General features: G+C 39.2%; 1 protein-coding gene across 4 annotated transcripts in view; it reads right to left on the reverse strand.

Annotated features, from left to right (window-relative positions):
• LOC146799096 (sodium/potassium/calcium exchanger 4-like) overlaps positions 1 to 18179 on the reverse strand; it is a 937744-nt gene that overhangs the window by 527316 nt on the left and 392249 nt on the right. For all 4 annotated transcript variants that reach the window (XM_085628040.1, XM_085628039.1, XM_085628038.1 and 1 more), the window contains one exon: positions 4006 to 4082. In XM_085628040.1, coding sequence (XP_085484166.1) covers positions 4006 to 4082 — 77 coding nt within the window. The remainder of the gene's footprint in view (positions 1 to 4005; positions 4083 to 18179) is intronic.

The following is an 18179-nucleotide window of genomic DNA, read 5'->3' on the forward strand; positions in this document are numbered from 1 at the left end:
AAATCAAACTTTTCAACATAGAACTAATAACATTTACAGCAACCATCCATGAATTCCAATCTGACCACAGGAACTATCCCCAGGCCCTCAAACTTGCTATCATTTGAATGTATTTATTTGAGAGTTTTATAAAGTGTGCACATGACCCGATGGTATAAGAGGGCTGTACCTCACAAACAGATTGACCATTCATACAATGGTGATTACATAGATCATAGGGTTACATCAAGTTGCATACTAATTACACAATGGACAAACTGCGTCAATCATTACAAATTTTGAGTTAGTTAGGTCAGCTGATTACCTAGGGTCAGAATAAAGGAGGGACCCTTAGGAAAGATAGAAAGTTATTTGCCCTGATGTGTTCTTATGAATAAGCCTCTATATTTTATACCATAACCTGGGCTAAATTGGGACGTTATGTGTTCTTCAGGTAGGATAGGCTGGGGCTGCAGAGTCATACTGTAATCTTAGGGAAAGAGAAACCATCTGCTGATATTTGCACTGTTCATTGTTAAAGACCAATTTGTTGACCTCCCTGTGTTTGCATTGGCACTTCAAACTGTTGTCAACCATTAAATGTCCTCTCACCTGAAACCAACGGTGCACTAATTGATACCAAGTTGGGCTTCAGAAATCAGCGCAGAATGAAGAAAACACTACTGAATATTAGATACAAAGACCTCAATCACTGGGGCCCTGTGAACATGACTCTCTCTGCGCCCTCATTTTATTGAAGCTCTCAACTGCAGTTGAAATAATATACATTAGTTGCTACTTGACAGACTTGCAGGTTCAACCAACATTAGTGGAACTGCCTTGTCATGGCTTTCCTCTTTTTCTCTAATCTGCACCGAACAAGTAGAGCCAAACCCTTTCCTCTCTTTAGAGATTACTCTAAGGCTCAGCTTTTTAACCAACCCTTTTAAATGTCTGCATGGCACCACTAACCACCATTAAAGACACCTTCTAAATTAGCTACCAAGCATGGAGAAATGACTTGATCTTCAGCTACAAAATGACTCTTGGAACCTAAAGAGTTCTGCTTACGAACCCTGTCAATTCAAATCATCTACCCATATTATGGTCCCAGTCACTGGTTCCTTTTCACTATTCTTTATCACCAGTGCAATACATCTGCAACCAAAGTGCATTGTTTGACAACAATGTCTTAAACTCAAGTAAATCAGTCTTCTATCACCAAAGCAAACTCCAAGAGGCTGAACCATTCCTCCACGTACCTCAGATAACACTCCAGCACTTGTGTGGCTATTTACGGTCTAGACTATTGCAACAGCCTCCACTCCAGCCCTCTAAAAAACAAATTACTTGCAAAATGCAGGGAAGTCAGAATCAGTCAGCCCACCTCCTTTTTGGTCTAAAACTCCATAACTAAATTACACCAGCAATGACATTCTTCTTGTAGCTCCATGTTAAGGAAAGATTATGCTTAAAAACCTTTAGCTCTGACAATGCTTCGTGGTCGGGCACTGGATTTTCTATCTAGCAAGTTCATCCCTTACTTTGTTACTAGAAGCCAACGGTCAACCAATCAATATGTACGCGTTATGAGAAATATGGCTGAAATCTATTCAAATACAAGGCTACTCCATGTGGAAATAACTTCTGTTGCATCTCAGACTTGAAAATTACATTCTTACATTCAGAAAGTCCTTATGAACTCTAGTTGATATCATACCACACTTAAACTACCCATCTGCCCACTGCTACCTGACCAATTTTTCCTATTGGTCAGATGTCTAAGATCAGTTATTCCCTCAATAGTCTAGGCTTCAAAAGATGCTGCTGAACAATCTAAGGCTTTACCATCATTTCTTGGCATTTGGTTGATGGCTCATATTATCAGACACTTTCCTTTCACTCACTGGCTGTTTGCATTCTGCCCTCACTCGCTGGTTGTTTGCCTTCTACCCTCCAGATTTCATCTCACTCTCCCTCTTATACCCCTACACAAACTTCTCTGAGTCCACTGCATCCTGGTTTTCAGCCCTTTTCTAAACAACCAAATAGCATAAAATAAAATACTGAGGAGATAATTGCACATCTTGGCCTTGCCCTAACTTAGCAGAACTGGGCAGACCCATTTGCCTAGGAGCCTATCTCACCATTTACACTAAGAATGTAGAGGACGGTTCTAGCGGGCTATTTTTCAGAAGTATTCCTGCTTAAGATGCCGGGCTTTCAGATATACGCATGCAAGAAGCTCCGCTAATAGGGACTTTAGTACTTGGAAGTTTGCAAGAGGGACTCAACTCCTTCTCCTCCTTCACCAAAACATTTTGTCTGCTTTTCATTTAAGTTTCCTGTTATTATTTTACATTTATGGTCATGAAAATTAAAAAACAAGAAGACTGGTCTGCTTTGCTGTGCTGATCGAGCCTAAACAAGCAGAAGTATGCAAACGTTCAGAAGCTATGGACCATCCAAAAATGTTTTTGCCAAAAGGGAAATTTCATGATCTGTTGTGGTAGGCTATTATTCATTGCTATGTGTATTATTATCATTGACCTGTTGCTCTTTTAGCTCCACTGATTGAGTCACCTCTTTCACTCCACTTTTTTCATTCTGACACTGATAATGTGTCAGGGACAAAACGAGTGCAAGTTTCATCGATCTCCAAATTCCTAAATCAGTGAAATCCAACCAATGCTAAGTCTATGAACATAAATTACTTGAAGTTACATTCAGAGTTTGCATTATAAGTCAAAAATCAAATGGACTATCAGATATTAACTTTTGTTTTATTAATGTATACTCCAATTTCACTTGCTGTACAGATAACCCTCAGATGTCCATTGAAAACAGACCCCCCTACAAAATACCACCATTTACAATGATATCTCAAATATTAACATGTGAAACCAACCACCTGAATAAAATATGGCCAATACTTGCAGATTTAACAGTAACAGAATGTCAGCCACCTGACCAAGTACCTCAGAGGAGTGTGGTGCATGTAAGCTGGATATTCACATCTCACTCCTCATCAAGCACATGGCATTAACACTATAGGCCTTATTACGAGTATGGTGGGCCTCAGGACCATTGCGCTCGTGGTGGCACTCTGATCACCGTCACACTACCGGTGCGCCTTCAGCATTCTGAGTGTGGCATTTGGACTGCCACAGGATCACCAGTTCCACCGGGATCAAGAACCCCATTAAGTTGGCGGTCTGAAACCAGCCTGAATATGCTAGGGGTGCCCCTGCTTGCACCGCCGATCATTTTAAGTTTTGCCTTTTCACCGCCCTTTTCACTGAGGTGATCCCACCATGAAAAGAGAGGCAACTCAGGGGACCCTAACATGACCCCCTGCTGTTTCTGGGCCTGGGGTGCATGCGGGGGGGGGGGGTCCATGTTGTGCCCTACTTTAATTGCACCCTCATTCCTGCACGGTGTGGCATGCACCCCAAACCATGCAGGAACGTGCTGCATGCGCTGTCACGGCGGGAGGCTGCATGTTAGGCTCTCCTACATTCCACTGCAGCACCACCGGCCGGCCATGGATTACAATCGTAATCCAGCGGGCAGGCACACTACGGGCTTGGCGGTCCTCCTGTCGCTGCGGTGGTGGCAGGCTGACAGCAGGACTGCCAAACTGGTAATATGGCCCAATGTGTCTTATCTGCCCCACTCTCCATCACCACCTCACTTCACATAAAAAGATGACCAGCCACATCATCATGATGACTTTCATTTACTTCTAGGTTTCTAACCAACAGCAATCAGGAACTTGTTTAATGTGTCCATTTCAAAGAGAAGCATACAAGTGCCATCATGCTTAGATTTGTTGACTGAATGAAAAAACAGGACTGGTTGAAAGACAATCCCGAAACAGATATATTGAGGGGAGTTTTCTGACGTGTCTTGTAATCTTTGAAATAGCATAATTAAAGAACTAGAAGAATTTAAAAAAAGGGAGTCAGTGGAGATAAGCAAGTATTAATAAAACTGAAAGATAACCACTTCAAGGAAAATACTTACACAAGAAATATGAAGAAGGACCGCTCCCATTTGCCGTTCTTCGTCAGTGAATATATCGGCGGGGAACTCATTAATTGCTGAAAAAGACAAAATACATTTTCAGAGTTTAGTACACAACAGCTGAAACATCTTTAGCAACTCAATCACAATTAGGGGTATTGTTATCAAGAATCTGCACCACTGCAAAGTCATGCAAAGTGTCCCAAAGTGGCACAGTCTTGTTTAAGTGTTTGCTCTCTGCCCAAAACATTTTTGCACTGGGAAGATTCCCTTAAAGAAGTCAAAATAGCACTTTGAGTGGCTATGAACAACTTTCTGCCAAGTGGGCTTTCCATGGGTGGTACTTAAGCATTCCAATGCTATCACCATTGGATTTTGACGCAAACCCAGATCTACAAACTTATCAGACTTAGATTTGCATCAAAATTCTGCCTCCTTGAGACAGGAATTAAACAGGAGAAAAGTATTCATTTCTCCTAATATTTTCCACATTCCTCATTTACAGTACTTTATGAATGGATGTTGATTCATCGAAATGCTAGTGGGAAGAGGAAGTGACACCACACACCCTCATGTCAAGGAGGCTTTTGGACATAGTTCTTTTTGCAGGACCACTGAATTTTGTCTCTCTTTGCTGAACTCATTTTTGTTGGCTTTTAGGACTCTCTGTACATTACTCTTACTAACCAGTGGTAAAATGCTTTGGTCTTCTTTCAACATAAAATAAAATAAAATTGGTATTTACTTGAATGGTACATTTAATTTATATGGTACTACATGTACCCACGGCCTGTAAATTAAATGCTACATTGGGCTGCAGCACTCATTGTGCCACCTAGTAAATTCTTAATGTGAAACATGTCTCAAGCCTGCTACTGCAGCCTGTAGAACAGTTTTAAAAAGTGTTTAGAAGCAGATTGAGAAATACTTCTTCCACTCATTTGAATTGTAATTTAAAATCCTCTTTAATGGTAAAGTCAGATTCTAAGTTATTATTCTGAAAAAGCCACTTTTAGAAAGTTTGCATTTTCCTGCCTAAAACAAATGTGCCTTTCTACCAGTAACCAGGATCATTTGACTGTTAATGGCTTTCCAATGGTGTGCTGTGTATTACAAGGAACCTGGGTGTAGAGAGGGTGGGACTTCCTAACAGGGTGGCTGGGGAAGATTTGTGCCCTGTCCTGATTACAGTTCAAAGGACCCTGCCAGCAGCACACAGAAAATAACCTGACACAAGGCCTGCCCTTGCCTTTGTCCCCCTGGATCGATTGGAGCCAAACCCAGCGAAATTGGAAGAACTGGCTAGACCTAGGTTGGGAGTAGTGCAAGGATTGCCCCCACACACTTGCACTGAGTATAAAAATGGCACCGTCAGAACCTCCATCAAAACACTCTTGGACCTGTGGAATATTCAGAAGAAGGACCAACATCTGTGTGAAGAAGAAAGACTGGATCTACTGCCTTGAATCCAGATTTCTTAGATGTGACTATAAGGGTCAGATGTCTAACCTCCTGTTTGAGATACAGGGGCACAATAAGCTTCTATAGGCCTCCCTACAACTGCCTAGCTCACCAGCACCAACTGGACTTACCGGAGTCCAGCTGTTGGCCTGTGCAGAGTGAGTCCTGAAACCCAAGAGGTGCCTCCACAGATCCTGGCCCCTTGGCTGGTGTCAGAGTGTACCCCTCCATTCTGCAATCTGCAGAATATGAACTCCCAAGGAAAATCCAGACAGTTGGAGCTCTTTGCAAAGATAAAACAACTGTCTGAATCTCTTGCCATCATGAAGATCCAATGACAATCTACTCTTTGTGCCAGCAACGACCACCTGTGTCTCCCACCAATGTGAAGCTCCTATGGCGATCTGCTCTTTGTGGCCACTACAATCTTCTTACAGCCCTTGCCAACGTGAAGCTTCGGCTTAGTCTTCTCGCATAGACTTGGACTTTGTGTGAAGGTAAACATTTCACCGGGATGAACCTGGTCCCTGTGTCTGACCTGTGCTCCATCGTTGTTGGCTTAACCTTGTGACAAACAGTCCCTATTTTTCTAAATTGGATTGGGTTTTTTCTTGTGTTGTGTTTTTCACTTTACTACTGTTTGAGTGCTGCATAAATACTTTACACAGTGCCTCTAAGTTAAGACTGACTACTTTTGTTCCAAGCTACCAGAGGGTTAAGCAAAGGTTTATTTAGTACATTTTGTTGTTCACCCTAACTAGGATTGCGTTTACTTTTTGACTGGGGCTCTCACCCCTCTCAACTAATAGCATAATAAAATAATAGAACAGTTTCTTACAGAGGCGTCCCATGGGTGTTACCTAGGCATTCCTACGCTATAACCCATGGATTTTTGATACACATCAAGATCTACTTTTGTGTAAAAAAATACCGCCTCCTGTCTACTGAACTTAAACACGAACGTTAATTCATGCCAGGGGTAGCAACATTTCGAGTCACACAAATATTGAGTTTTTAATATTGTGATACACAAGGGGAACAGCCATTACAACGCGGTTTTTACCACGCGTAGCCATTACATCGCATGCGTTACAACGCATGCGATGTTACAACGCTATGCCATTACAATGCAAGTCTTAACATCGACTTGCGCTAGATGGCGTGCTAACATTACAAATAGTGTAGTTTACTACCCCAACACCTTCCCTACTGTTAAGTGGACTGGAGTTGGAATAGTAAATTACACTTTTCTAATGTTAGCACGCCATCTAGCGCAAGTCGATGTAAAGACTTGCGTTGTAATGGCATAGCGTGGTAACATCGCAGTCGTTGTAAGGACCGCGTTGTAACTGCACACGTTGTAATGACTCGCGTTGTTACGTCATACATCCGATATACAAATATCGTGATGCAGAGCTATCGTTGACAAACATATTGATTTTCTAAGGTAAGTAATAATGATGTCAAAAATATATTTGTTTTAATATCATTTACAAAAATATAGTTGTAAATAATATTGTTTTTTAATTATATTTATGTATTTTAGTATATGTTTTAATTGGACTTGTTATAAACTATTTGTATAATTGTCTGTAATCTTTTTAAATATAGTTTGTAAATTTTTTGTTGTTTTTAAATTTTATTTAATTGTCAATTGTAATTTTTAGTGTTGTAGCGGGTTGTGGGGTTTGTAGGGGTACAGGGTGAGAAGTAAATTAATTATAATTAATTAACTAAGTGTGATTAATTTTAATCATGTATCATTTCTATATTTTAGGTGCAGGTTGTTGAATTTTTAGGGGTCGGGGTAAGTTAATTAAGAAACAATTTATTGATAACTAATTATTAATTTATCATTAGTTAATTGATAATTATGTAAATTGTGAAATCATCATATTTGTTAAGGTATATTTTTGGTGTGATTGTTTCGTTTGTAGTGAAATAGGGTGGGAATTTAATAAAGTATTAATTCATGATTCATTAATTATTAATTTTAAATTAAATATTTAATGTAGTTATACTTTTGTAAAGTAATTCATAATTTTTTTGTTATAAGGTGTGTTTGTAGGAGCATAGTGTAATATTTTTTTTAAGTAATAATACATTCTAAATTATTTAATAATCATTATTTTATTTGTTTCTTAATATGGAAATTGGGTTATTTTTTTTTATTTCAATTACATTTCAATAGTTGGCTGTTATCTTTGTGGGGATAGAGTGTGGTATTTTAATTAAATTAATAATAGTCGGTTTAATTGATAATGATTATAAGATTTTTTATATAATTATGTAATTTGTTTAATGCTTGTTGAAATTGGCTTATAATTTTTATATTTCAAATTTAATTAATATAGTTTTTAAAATATGTTATTTGTTTGAAGTGAACTACTCTCTACCAACTGTTGTTCAGACTGGGTAGGAATAGTATATTTTACCTCTTCAGAGTACAACGCTTTCTACTGTTGCACTGAATGGTGTGGGTATAGTAAATTTGACCCCTCCTGAGTCCAAACCTTTCCCTACTGTTGCATAGATTGTGTGGTAATAGTTTATTTATTCATCCTAGAGTTTGATAGTTTTGTTAATATTGCTGTAATATATATATTATTATTATTATTATTATGTGCTTGTGCATTTAATTTTGTATATTTTTGCATCTATAAATTTATAGCATTTTGAAGATATTTTTGTCTGTGTGTGTGTGTATATATATATATATATATATATAAATATATATGTATATGTGTATATATATATATGCTATATTAGTACATTTTTAAAAGATTCGAAAATTATAATATAAATTAATACTAATATTTTTTTTGATAGTTTCACATGATATGTGTATATAAACACACACATACATATACATGTGTGCATTGTTTGTTTAAATACGTATTAATTTATATATATTTTTAAATATTATTTAAACATATTTAATTTCCATTAGGTTAATGTTATATGCTAAAATAATTAGATTTGATATTTTTAACTACATATAGTAAATAATCTCGAAGCAAGGGAACTTGCAGGACATTACTCAGTTGTGATTTCCTTTAATTTAATTACAGATAAGTTCGTGTATTCATATAATGATAATATACCCGCATACAAGTGCATACCTTATCACTGTGGAAGGAAGTGCATCCTCTATTTTTATTATTATGTGAACTTTAAAAGAAGCACCAAAATGGCGCATAAACAGGTTGAGAAAGGCAGAGAGACTGCTGAAACGTGTCCCTGTAATGTTCGAGTGTATGATGTAACAGAGGCAATAAACGGGAAAAACCCCATGAAAACGAGTGCTGAATCTTCAATCATAAGGAGGTTGGGGAATTCTTTTTGCACATAACTGGCGGTAGCGCCATTTTTCAAGCACCACCAGCGTTCTGGCAGCACGCCAGTTTACCGCAAATTGGATTTTGGATGTTGAGACAGGCGTGCCCCCATGCGAGGGTGAGGCAATGGAGAAGAGGAGAAGGCGTATGCAGAGGGAAAGGTTCAAACGCTGGGAGCCAAAGCTCCATTGGCGGGGACTGGAACTCCTCTGCTAAAAAGCACATCCTCACCCGGGAATTACCACTCTTGCGATGGAGCTGGGCACCGCAAACGGCACTGACCGAGGAAGCGGTGGTGTCATGGGATCCTACTACTGCTTATCGGAACCAGTTACATCAGACAAACGGATTTGAGTTTTAAAACAGCAAGAAGTCGCCACAGTGAGTTTTCCTTCCTTTTATTGGGATATTTGATATCCATTAATGAGTCGTCTCTGCGTGAGAAAGCAAGCTGGTATCGGAAACGCAGGTATGTGGAAGGAGCAAAGAAAACTACACAGAGAGCGTCAAAGCTGAGAGTAATTTTGTCTAAATGGACAGAAATGCGTGACTTTTTGGTTTTAATTTAAGACTTTGTTGTGATGCTGTTCCACAGTTTAAGGACTCTAATAAATCCAGTCCAGGTTTTGCAGGCAACATGAAAATGCATGATGGGACTTTTTAAGATAAAAAACGAACTGATGGACATATCTGTTTTAAACACAGCTAGTAAATAATCTCGAAGCAAGGGAACTTGGAGGGCATTACTCAGTTGTGATTTCCTTTAATTTAATTACAGATAAGTTTGTGTATTCATATAATGATAATATCCCCGCATACAAGTGCATACCTTATCACTGTGGAAGGAAGTGCATCCTCTATTTTTATTATTATGTGAACTTTAAAAGAAGCACCAAAATGGCGCATAAACAGGTTGATAAAGGCAGAGAGACTGCTGAAACGCGTCCCTGTAATGTTCGAGTGTATGATGCAACAGAGGAAATAAACGGGAGAAACCCCGTGAAAACGAGTGCTGAATCTTCAATCATAAGGAGGTTGGGGAATTCTTTTTATATATATATGTGTGTGTATATATATATATATATATATATATATATATATATATATATATATATATATATATATATATATATATATATATATATATATATATATATATATTTATATATGAAACCAGAATCCCAGTGAACGACCGCAGAGGGCCAAACAAGGGCACAGACTCTCCAGTTGAAGATACAATAAATCAGTTTATTGCTTTATGTATATATATATATATATATATATATATATATATATATATATATACATACACCGACAGAGGGAACAAAAGAGGAAGGGGCAATGGGAATCAAATAGAACTGGCTCAAAGAAACAGACCTAATGGATGACACTATGGTAAATAGAACTATTGTTAATCTATCCATGCTGGAGAAAAGAACGCTCTGTCTAAGCCTTTCCTTCTGGCCATCAGATAAATTTAACTATCCGGAAAGAAGGATAGATGTCTATAAATTTGTGAAGAAAACTAAAGCTGAGAAAATGGCATGTTCTTAGACATATCAGACCATCTGACCATGGGTATACTAATGCCATTACTTCAATTGATCAAGACATGGGTACTAGTGGGGGTTCACCTTTGAATGTAGGTGACATAGATACCTTGCGAGTTCTGCAAGAACTTTACATGGACACATGCCTCGACCCTATAGATGACTCCCAAGATGTAATCACTGATAGACCTGCTGTGACCAACTTTAAATCAAATTCTACTTTTTACCCTAACATGTCCCATGACAACATCAATACATTTTATGACACTGTTACAAACAAGTTGATGAAATTTCGCAACAGAAAAAGAGGACAAGTACATTGCAGAATTTCTCCAACACACAACGAAGAGTCATTAAATCCCTATCTGAAGATGGGAGTATTGTAATACGCCCAGCGGATAAGGGAGGCAACATTGTATTATGGGACAGGAACATGTGCATTCAGGAACCTTTGAGACATTTGGAAGACATCATCTTCTATGTTGAAACTAATATGCAAGAGTATAATGAGAGTATTGTACATATATGAAACCTGTTGAATATTTGGAAAGATTGTGGGATTTTGCAATGGGAGGAATATTGTTACCTTAAACGTGATTACCCCAAACCTAATATTTTTTATCTCCTGCCCAAAATCCACAAAAATCCCACTAGACTACCAGGAACACCGATTGTCTCCTCCATAGGAAGTGTATATGAACATATTTCCAAATACGTAGATCATTTCCTTCGAGAGTATGTCATGACTTTACCGTCATACATAAAAGATACTAAAGATTTTTAAGGAAATTGGAGAATACTGATTGGGAGGAATATTTCCTTCTCGTCACTATGGATGTAAACTCTCTATATTCAATCATCAACCATACTCTTGGCATGCAATGCTGCCAACATTTTCTCAAGAATAGGAAACTTTGTTACCTTGAACACACTAACATGCTGCTAGAAATGTTAAAATTCTGCCTGTATAACAACATGTTTATGTTCAGTGGAACACTCTATAAACAAATCCTTGGCATTGCCATGGGAACGCGTTCCGCACCCAGCTTTGCCAACCTGTTCCTAGGAGCATGGGAAGAGGAAGTACAGAGAGACCTAGGAACACACAAACATGGGAGTAGAGTTATCAAGTAGTTTAGGTACATTGACGACTTGTTCATCAAATGGAATCGGAGTGAAGAGAGTGCCAAACAAGTCATCAAGGATCTGAATGTCAACAAGTTTAATCTTAAACTTACTCACACAATGAGCAGGGAATCTATTGAGTTTCTGGATGTATTGGTGGAGGGAAAAAATAAGCGACTCTGAACCAAATTACATCGCAAGATGACAGCAGGCAACAGTCTGCTCTACTCTCTTAGCAGTCACCCAGATACTCTCAAGTGGAGCATCCCCTATGGGGAGCTGCTGAAAGCAAGGAAAAACTGTAGCAATCAAGAGGATTTTCTTGTTGAACAAGATAACATGATCAGCAGATTCATAGAATGGGGCTACCCGAGATGGGTTTTGGAAAGAGCAAAGAAAAAGCTAGCAAGATCAGTAGAGAACTAACACTGAAAGAAAAGCAGGAGACATTAGAAGAAACCAGCACAAGGGTAACCCTAACTGTCAATACTGAATCGAAAAAGATCTCCAAATTTTCTACACAGAATTGGAATATTTTAGCCAGCGATCCTATCTTGGGAGACAATCTATCTGAACGCCCTAGGATTACATACAGGAAGGGAAGAAGTCTCAAAGATATCCTAGTCAAGGGGGATATAACCAACAAACACCTTAACACTCAACACAGTCTACAAGGATTTTTTCCATGTGGTCACTGCAAGGCATGCCGAAATAGTCACATGCATAAGACATATACTACTCCAACAATGGAAAAAACCATCAGCCAATTCCTTACGTGCAGATCCAATTTTGTAATGTACGTATTGGAATGTCCATGTAAACTGCGATATGTAGGGAACACTAAACTCACAGTTAAGAAGAGAGTTTTGGAACACATGTGGTCCATTAGTAACAAAGACCCACACTACCCAGTAGCTAAACTATCATCTATCGAACAGTTCACTCCTCACCTATTTCGGTATTGAAGAAATCCAACAGAATTTCAGTGGAGGAAATAGAGTGCTACATCTCAGAAAGAGAGAATCCTGGCACATTATAAACTTACAGACAAGAAACCCTGGGGGACACAATCAAGATGAGGAATTAGAAATCCACCTGCATGAAGAGTAGATCTGATTAAGGAGAGATACATATGTACACAACACATTTGTTTACTGGAAACAAACAGGCTGCAGCCAGAACAACTTAATGGTGTACTCTTGCAGAGTAGTGTGAGTATATTTATTGAGTATGTTGTAAATCTGAAGATTTTAACTTGAACCATGACACTAAGTTTAGGTACAAATGGTGTAGTAGTGGTCCCTGATGGGAAAAAGTACCCCACCTCAAAAGTTAGGCAAATATTTTTCAATCAAGTCCTGTGTGAATATATTCTTAAAACGAATATTCAGTCACACAACTACCAAAGGTGCAACTTGCACATTAGAAACCCAATGTACACTATTATATATACATTAGAACCTTATTCAGCACACTCCTAGGTAAGCACAGTTTCACCATGAAGACATGGATAAGTTCACCACACAAATGCAGTTTGTGCAAGAAATCACTTTAAAAAAAAAACAAATCTGAGGTCAATGGCCATTCTTCTCTAAACGAAGATAGGCACAAGAGTCCATCAATTTATATTCAATCTGTTGGTTTATTCATTAATGCTTCCAGCATGGATCAGCCAACATGTGTTTCGTCTATTATAAACATTTTCAAAGGAGTTAAAGTTGGATGTCTAGATATCTCTGACATAAGTTTTTTTTATAATTAAGTTTTATTAAAACCGTATATAATGTACAGATACAGTAGCATAAATCTGATTCACACATTATGTCAGTAGTGACTATGTAAACAATACAGTATGGACAGGCATCACATATCAGATACAGAGAGAAACACATGTTCACTGTTCCGCTATTCCAGGGGACACACTTTGTTGCACAGATCGCAAGTACTGTAATAGAGGTTCCCATATGTCACGTGGTCTAGAGGAGGTTGGCAGGTCCTCTGCATATAGCACTAAATTATCACAACAGTAAACTAGATCTCTGAGCCAAAGGGCGCTCTGAGGTTTTGCAGGGCTTTCCCATGACATTGCCACTCGACATTTTGCAAGAAGTAAAGATACTTTAGCAAATTTACCCACCGCACCTGTTAAAAACGGCACCAAGCCCAGAAAACATATATGCGGAGGGCATTGCATAGTAACATTAAGCATACTAGTTAGTTTACCGATTACATCTGTCTAAAATTTGGCAACCACTCAACATGTCCAGGCTAAATGCCAGAAATCGGCTTCTGGAGCTCCTAAACGTTTACCTGCATCAGTGTCTCGTAACCCATAAGGAAATAGTTTCTGCGGAGTGTGGTAAGCCTGATGGATATATTTGAAATGAATTATTCAAAGGTTCCCGTTTGAGGTCAGGTCGCCTGTCAACGGACAGCAGTACTCCCAATCCAATTGCGTGATCTGTGGGGTTAGATGTGTATTCCATCTCTCCAAACTCCTGCTGGGGATGTGAGTTTTTCAGCCCGGGCTGCTTGACATAGCTTGGTGATAAGCTTATGACGTGTGGGGCTGAGAAGCAGCGTATGTAGTGACTGCAGAGTTGGGGGCTCTGCGGGGAATGTGGGGTGATGGGCCTGCAGTGCTTTTTTAAGTCTGTGTAAGAGGAATATAAATAAGGGTGTTTTGTTCTGTATATAACTGATGTCGTCATCCGACACAAAAGTACCAGCCACATATAAATCCCGCATGTGAGTGATCCCAGCCAGTTTCAAAATGTGTAGAGCTCCCTTGTCATGCGTGACCGATATGGCAGAGTAGCAGGCCAGTGGCAGTAGAGGGGCATATACTGGGAGTTTCCCAGCTAAGCGGCCTAAATTCTGTCAGGCAGCCACAGTGCTGTCGATAGTGTTGAATTCAGTGCGGGGTGTATATCTGTGGTTATGAGTTAGAATGGAACTATGGGGTATGGGGTGCGCATCGCCGTCTTCAACTGCAAGGTGTGGTGTGAAGTCGTGAGTGCCAAACCAGTATTGTGCATATTGCGCGTGCGCACTTAAATAATATAAATAGAGATTGGGTACGTTAAAGCCGCCCTCTTTATAACCTAGAGTAAGTGTTCCCAATTGACCCAAGCTTGTTTCCCCCCCAAATCAGCCGGGGAGACGGAAGGAGCGTGAGGACTTAAAGTAGTGTTTGGTGAGCGTGATCGATATGTTGCAAAATAGGTATACAAATGTAGGTAATATAATCATCTTTATAAGGGCTATGCGATCGGCTAGTGATAGTGGGAGTTTCACCCATCTATCGACCTGTTGTTTTACCAGAGTCGCATAGGCAACACCGTAGTTTTCGCGAATGACTACTTCAGGGTTGCCGTGAACCCACCCTCCCAAATATTTCACAGGGATCTCTGACATAAGGTTTTTGGTGCCCTGACATCATAAGATCACACCACGAACAAATAGATGCACAAAAGCGAATTTGAAAACAGCTGATAAATCAATCCTGTATCGCTTTGTGGCGTCCTGGTTCAAATAGTCAATATCTGTGGTGTCTGCGATAAGTCACCGCTGCCTCGTTCCGAAAAAAAATATATATATATATATCAAAGAAAGGGCTCCTCACCACTCAAGAGAGACCGAAGGGACACAACAGGGGACCAGTGAGAAGAACTTTAATCGCAGACAGGAGGCATGACGCGTTTCGACGTATTGTCTTTCTCAAATGCCTTTACACTGTGTACTGTCACCGCCGCCTTTCAAATGGACAATAGTGCTTCCATTGGCCGATTGTCTCCTCCATAGGAAGTGTATATGAACATATTTCCAAATACGTAGATCATTTCCTTCGAGAGTATGTCATGACTTTACCGTCATACATAAAAGATACTAAAGATTTTTAAGGAAATTGGAGAATACTGATTGGGAGGAATATTTCCTTCTCGTCACTATGGATGTAAACTCTCTATATTCAATCATCAACCATACTCTTGGCATGCAATGCTGCCAACATTTTCTCAAGAATAGGAAACTTTGTTACCTTGAACACACTAACATGCTGCTAGAAATGTTAAAATTCTGCCTGTATAACAACATGTTTATGTTCAGTGGAACACTCTATAAACAAATCCTTGGCATTGCCATGGGAACGCGTTCCGCACCCAGCTTTGCCAACCTGTTCCTAGGAGCATGGGAAGAGGAAGTACAGAGAGACCTAGGAACACACAAAGATGGGAGTAGAGTTATCAAGTAGTTTAGGTACATTGACGACTTGTTCATCAAATGGAATCGGAGTGAAGAGAGTGCCAAACAAGTCATCAAGGATCTGAATGTCAACAAGTTTAATCTTAAACTTACTCACACAATGAGCAGGGAATCTATTGAGTTTCTGGATGTATTGGTGGAGGGAAAAAATAAGCGACTCTGAACCAAATTACATCGCAAGATGACAGCAGGCAACAGTCTGCTCTACTCTCTTAGCAGTCACCCAGATACTCTCAAGTGGAGCATCCCCTATGGGGAGCTGCTGAAAGCAAGGAAAAACTGTAGCAATCAAGAGGATTTTCTTGTTGAACAAGATAACATGATCAGCAGATTCATAGAATGGGGCTACCCGAGATGGGTTTTGGAAAGAGCAAAGAAAAAGCTAGCAAGATCAGTAGAGAACTAACACTGAAAGAAAAGCAGGAGACATTAGAAGAAACCAGCACAAGGGTAACCCTAACTGTCAATACTGAATCGAAAAAGATCTCCAAATTTTCTACACAGAATTGGAATATTTTAGCCAGCGATCCTATCTTGGGAGACAATCTATCTGAACGCCCTAGGATTACATACAGGAAGGGAAGAAGTCTCAAAGATATCCTAGTCAAGGGGGATATAACCAACAAACACCTTAACACTCAACACAGTCTACAAGGATTTTTTCCATGTGGTCACTGCAAGGCATGCCGAAATAGTCACATGCATAAGACATATACTACTCCAACAATGGAAAAAACCATCAGCCAATTCCTTACGTGCAGATCCAATTTTGTAATGTACGTATTGGAATGTCCATGTAAACTGCGATATGTAGGGAACACTAAACTCACAGTTAAGAAGAGAGTTTTGGAACACATGTGGTCCATTAGTAACAAAGACCCACACTACCCAGTAGCTAAACTATCATCTATCGAACAGTTCACTCCTCACCTATTTCGGTATTGAAGAAATCCAACAGAATTTCAGTGGAGGAAATAGAGTGCTACATCTCAGAAAGAGAGAATCCTGGCACATTATAAACTTACAGACAAGAAACCCTGGGGGACACAATCAAGATGAGGAATTAGAAATCCACCTGCATGAAGAGTAGATCTGATTAAGGAGAGATACATATGTACACAACACATTTGTTTACTGGAAACAAACAGGCTGCAGCCAGAACAACTTAATGGTGTACTCTTGCAGAGTAGTGTGAGTATATTTATTGAGTATGTTGTAAATCTGAAGATTTTAACTTGAACCATGACACTAAGTTTAGGTACAAATGGTGTAGTAGTGGTCCCTGATGGGAAAAAGTACCCCACCTCAAAAGTTAGGCAAATATTTTTCAATCAAGTCCTGTGTGAATATATTCTTAAAACGAATATTCAGTCACACAACTACCAAAGGTGCAACTTGCACATTAGAAACCCAATGTACACTATTATATATACATTAGAACCTTATTCAGCACACTCCTAGGTAAGCACAGTTTCACCATGAAGACATGGATAAGTTCACCACACAAATGCAGTTTGTGCAAGAAATCACTTTAAAAAAAAAACAAATCTGAGGTCAATGGCCATTCTTCTCTAAACGAAGATAGGCACAAGAGTCCATCAATTTATATTCAATCTGTTGGTTTATTCATTAATGCTTCCAGCATGGATCAGCCAACATGTGTTTCGTCTATTATAAACATTTTCAAAGGAGTTAAAGTTGGATGTCTAGATATCTCTGACATAAGTTTTTTTTATAATTAAGTTTTATTAAAACCGTATATAATGTACAGATACAGTAGCATAAATCTGATTCACACATTATGTCAGTAGTGACTATGTAAACAATACAGTATGGACAGGCATCACATATCAGATACAGAGAGAAACACATGTTCACTGTTCCGCTATTCCAGGGGACACACTTTGTTGCACAGATCGCAAGTACTGTAATAGAGGTTCCCATATGTCACGTGGTCTAGAGGAGGTTGGCAGGTCCTCTGCATATAGCACTAAATTATCACAACAGTAAACTAGATCTCTGAGCCAAAGGGCGCTCTGAGGTTTTGCAGGGCTTTCCCATGACATTGCCACTCGACATTTTGCAAGAAGTAAAGATACTTTAGCAAATTTACCCACCGCACCTGTTAAAAACGGCACCAAGCCCAGAAAACATATATGCGGAGGGCATTGCATAGTAACATTAAGCATACTAGTTAGTTTACCGATTACATCTGTCTAAAATTTGGCAACCACTCAACATGTCCAGGCTAAATGCCAGAAATCGGCTTCTGGAGCTCCTAAACGTTTACCTGCATCAGTGTCTCGTAACCCATAAGGAAATAGTTTCTGCGGAGTGTGGTAAGCCTGATGGATATATTTGAAATGAATTATTCAAAGGTTCCCGTTTGAGGTCAGGTCGCCTGTCAACGGACAGCAGTACTCCCAATCCAATTGCG

Source organism: Triturus cristatus, chromosome 9 (assembly GCF_964204655.1).
Source record: "Triturus cristatus chromosome 9, aTriCri1.1, whole genome shotgun sequence".
Lineage (NCBI taxonomy): Eukaryota > Metazoa > Chordata > Amphibia > Caudata > Salamandridae > Triturus > Triturus cristatus.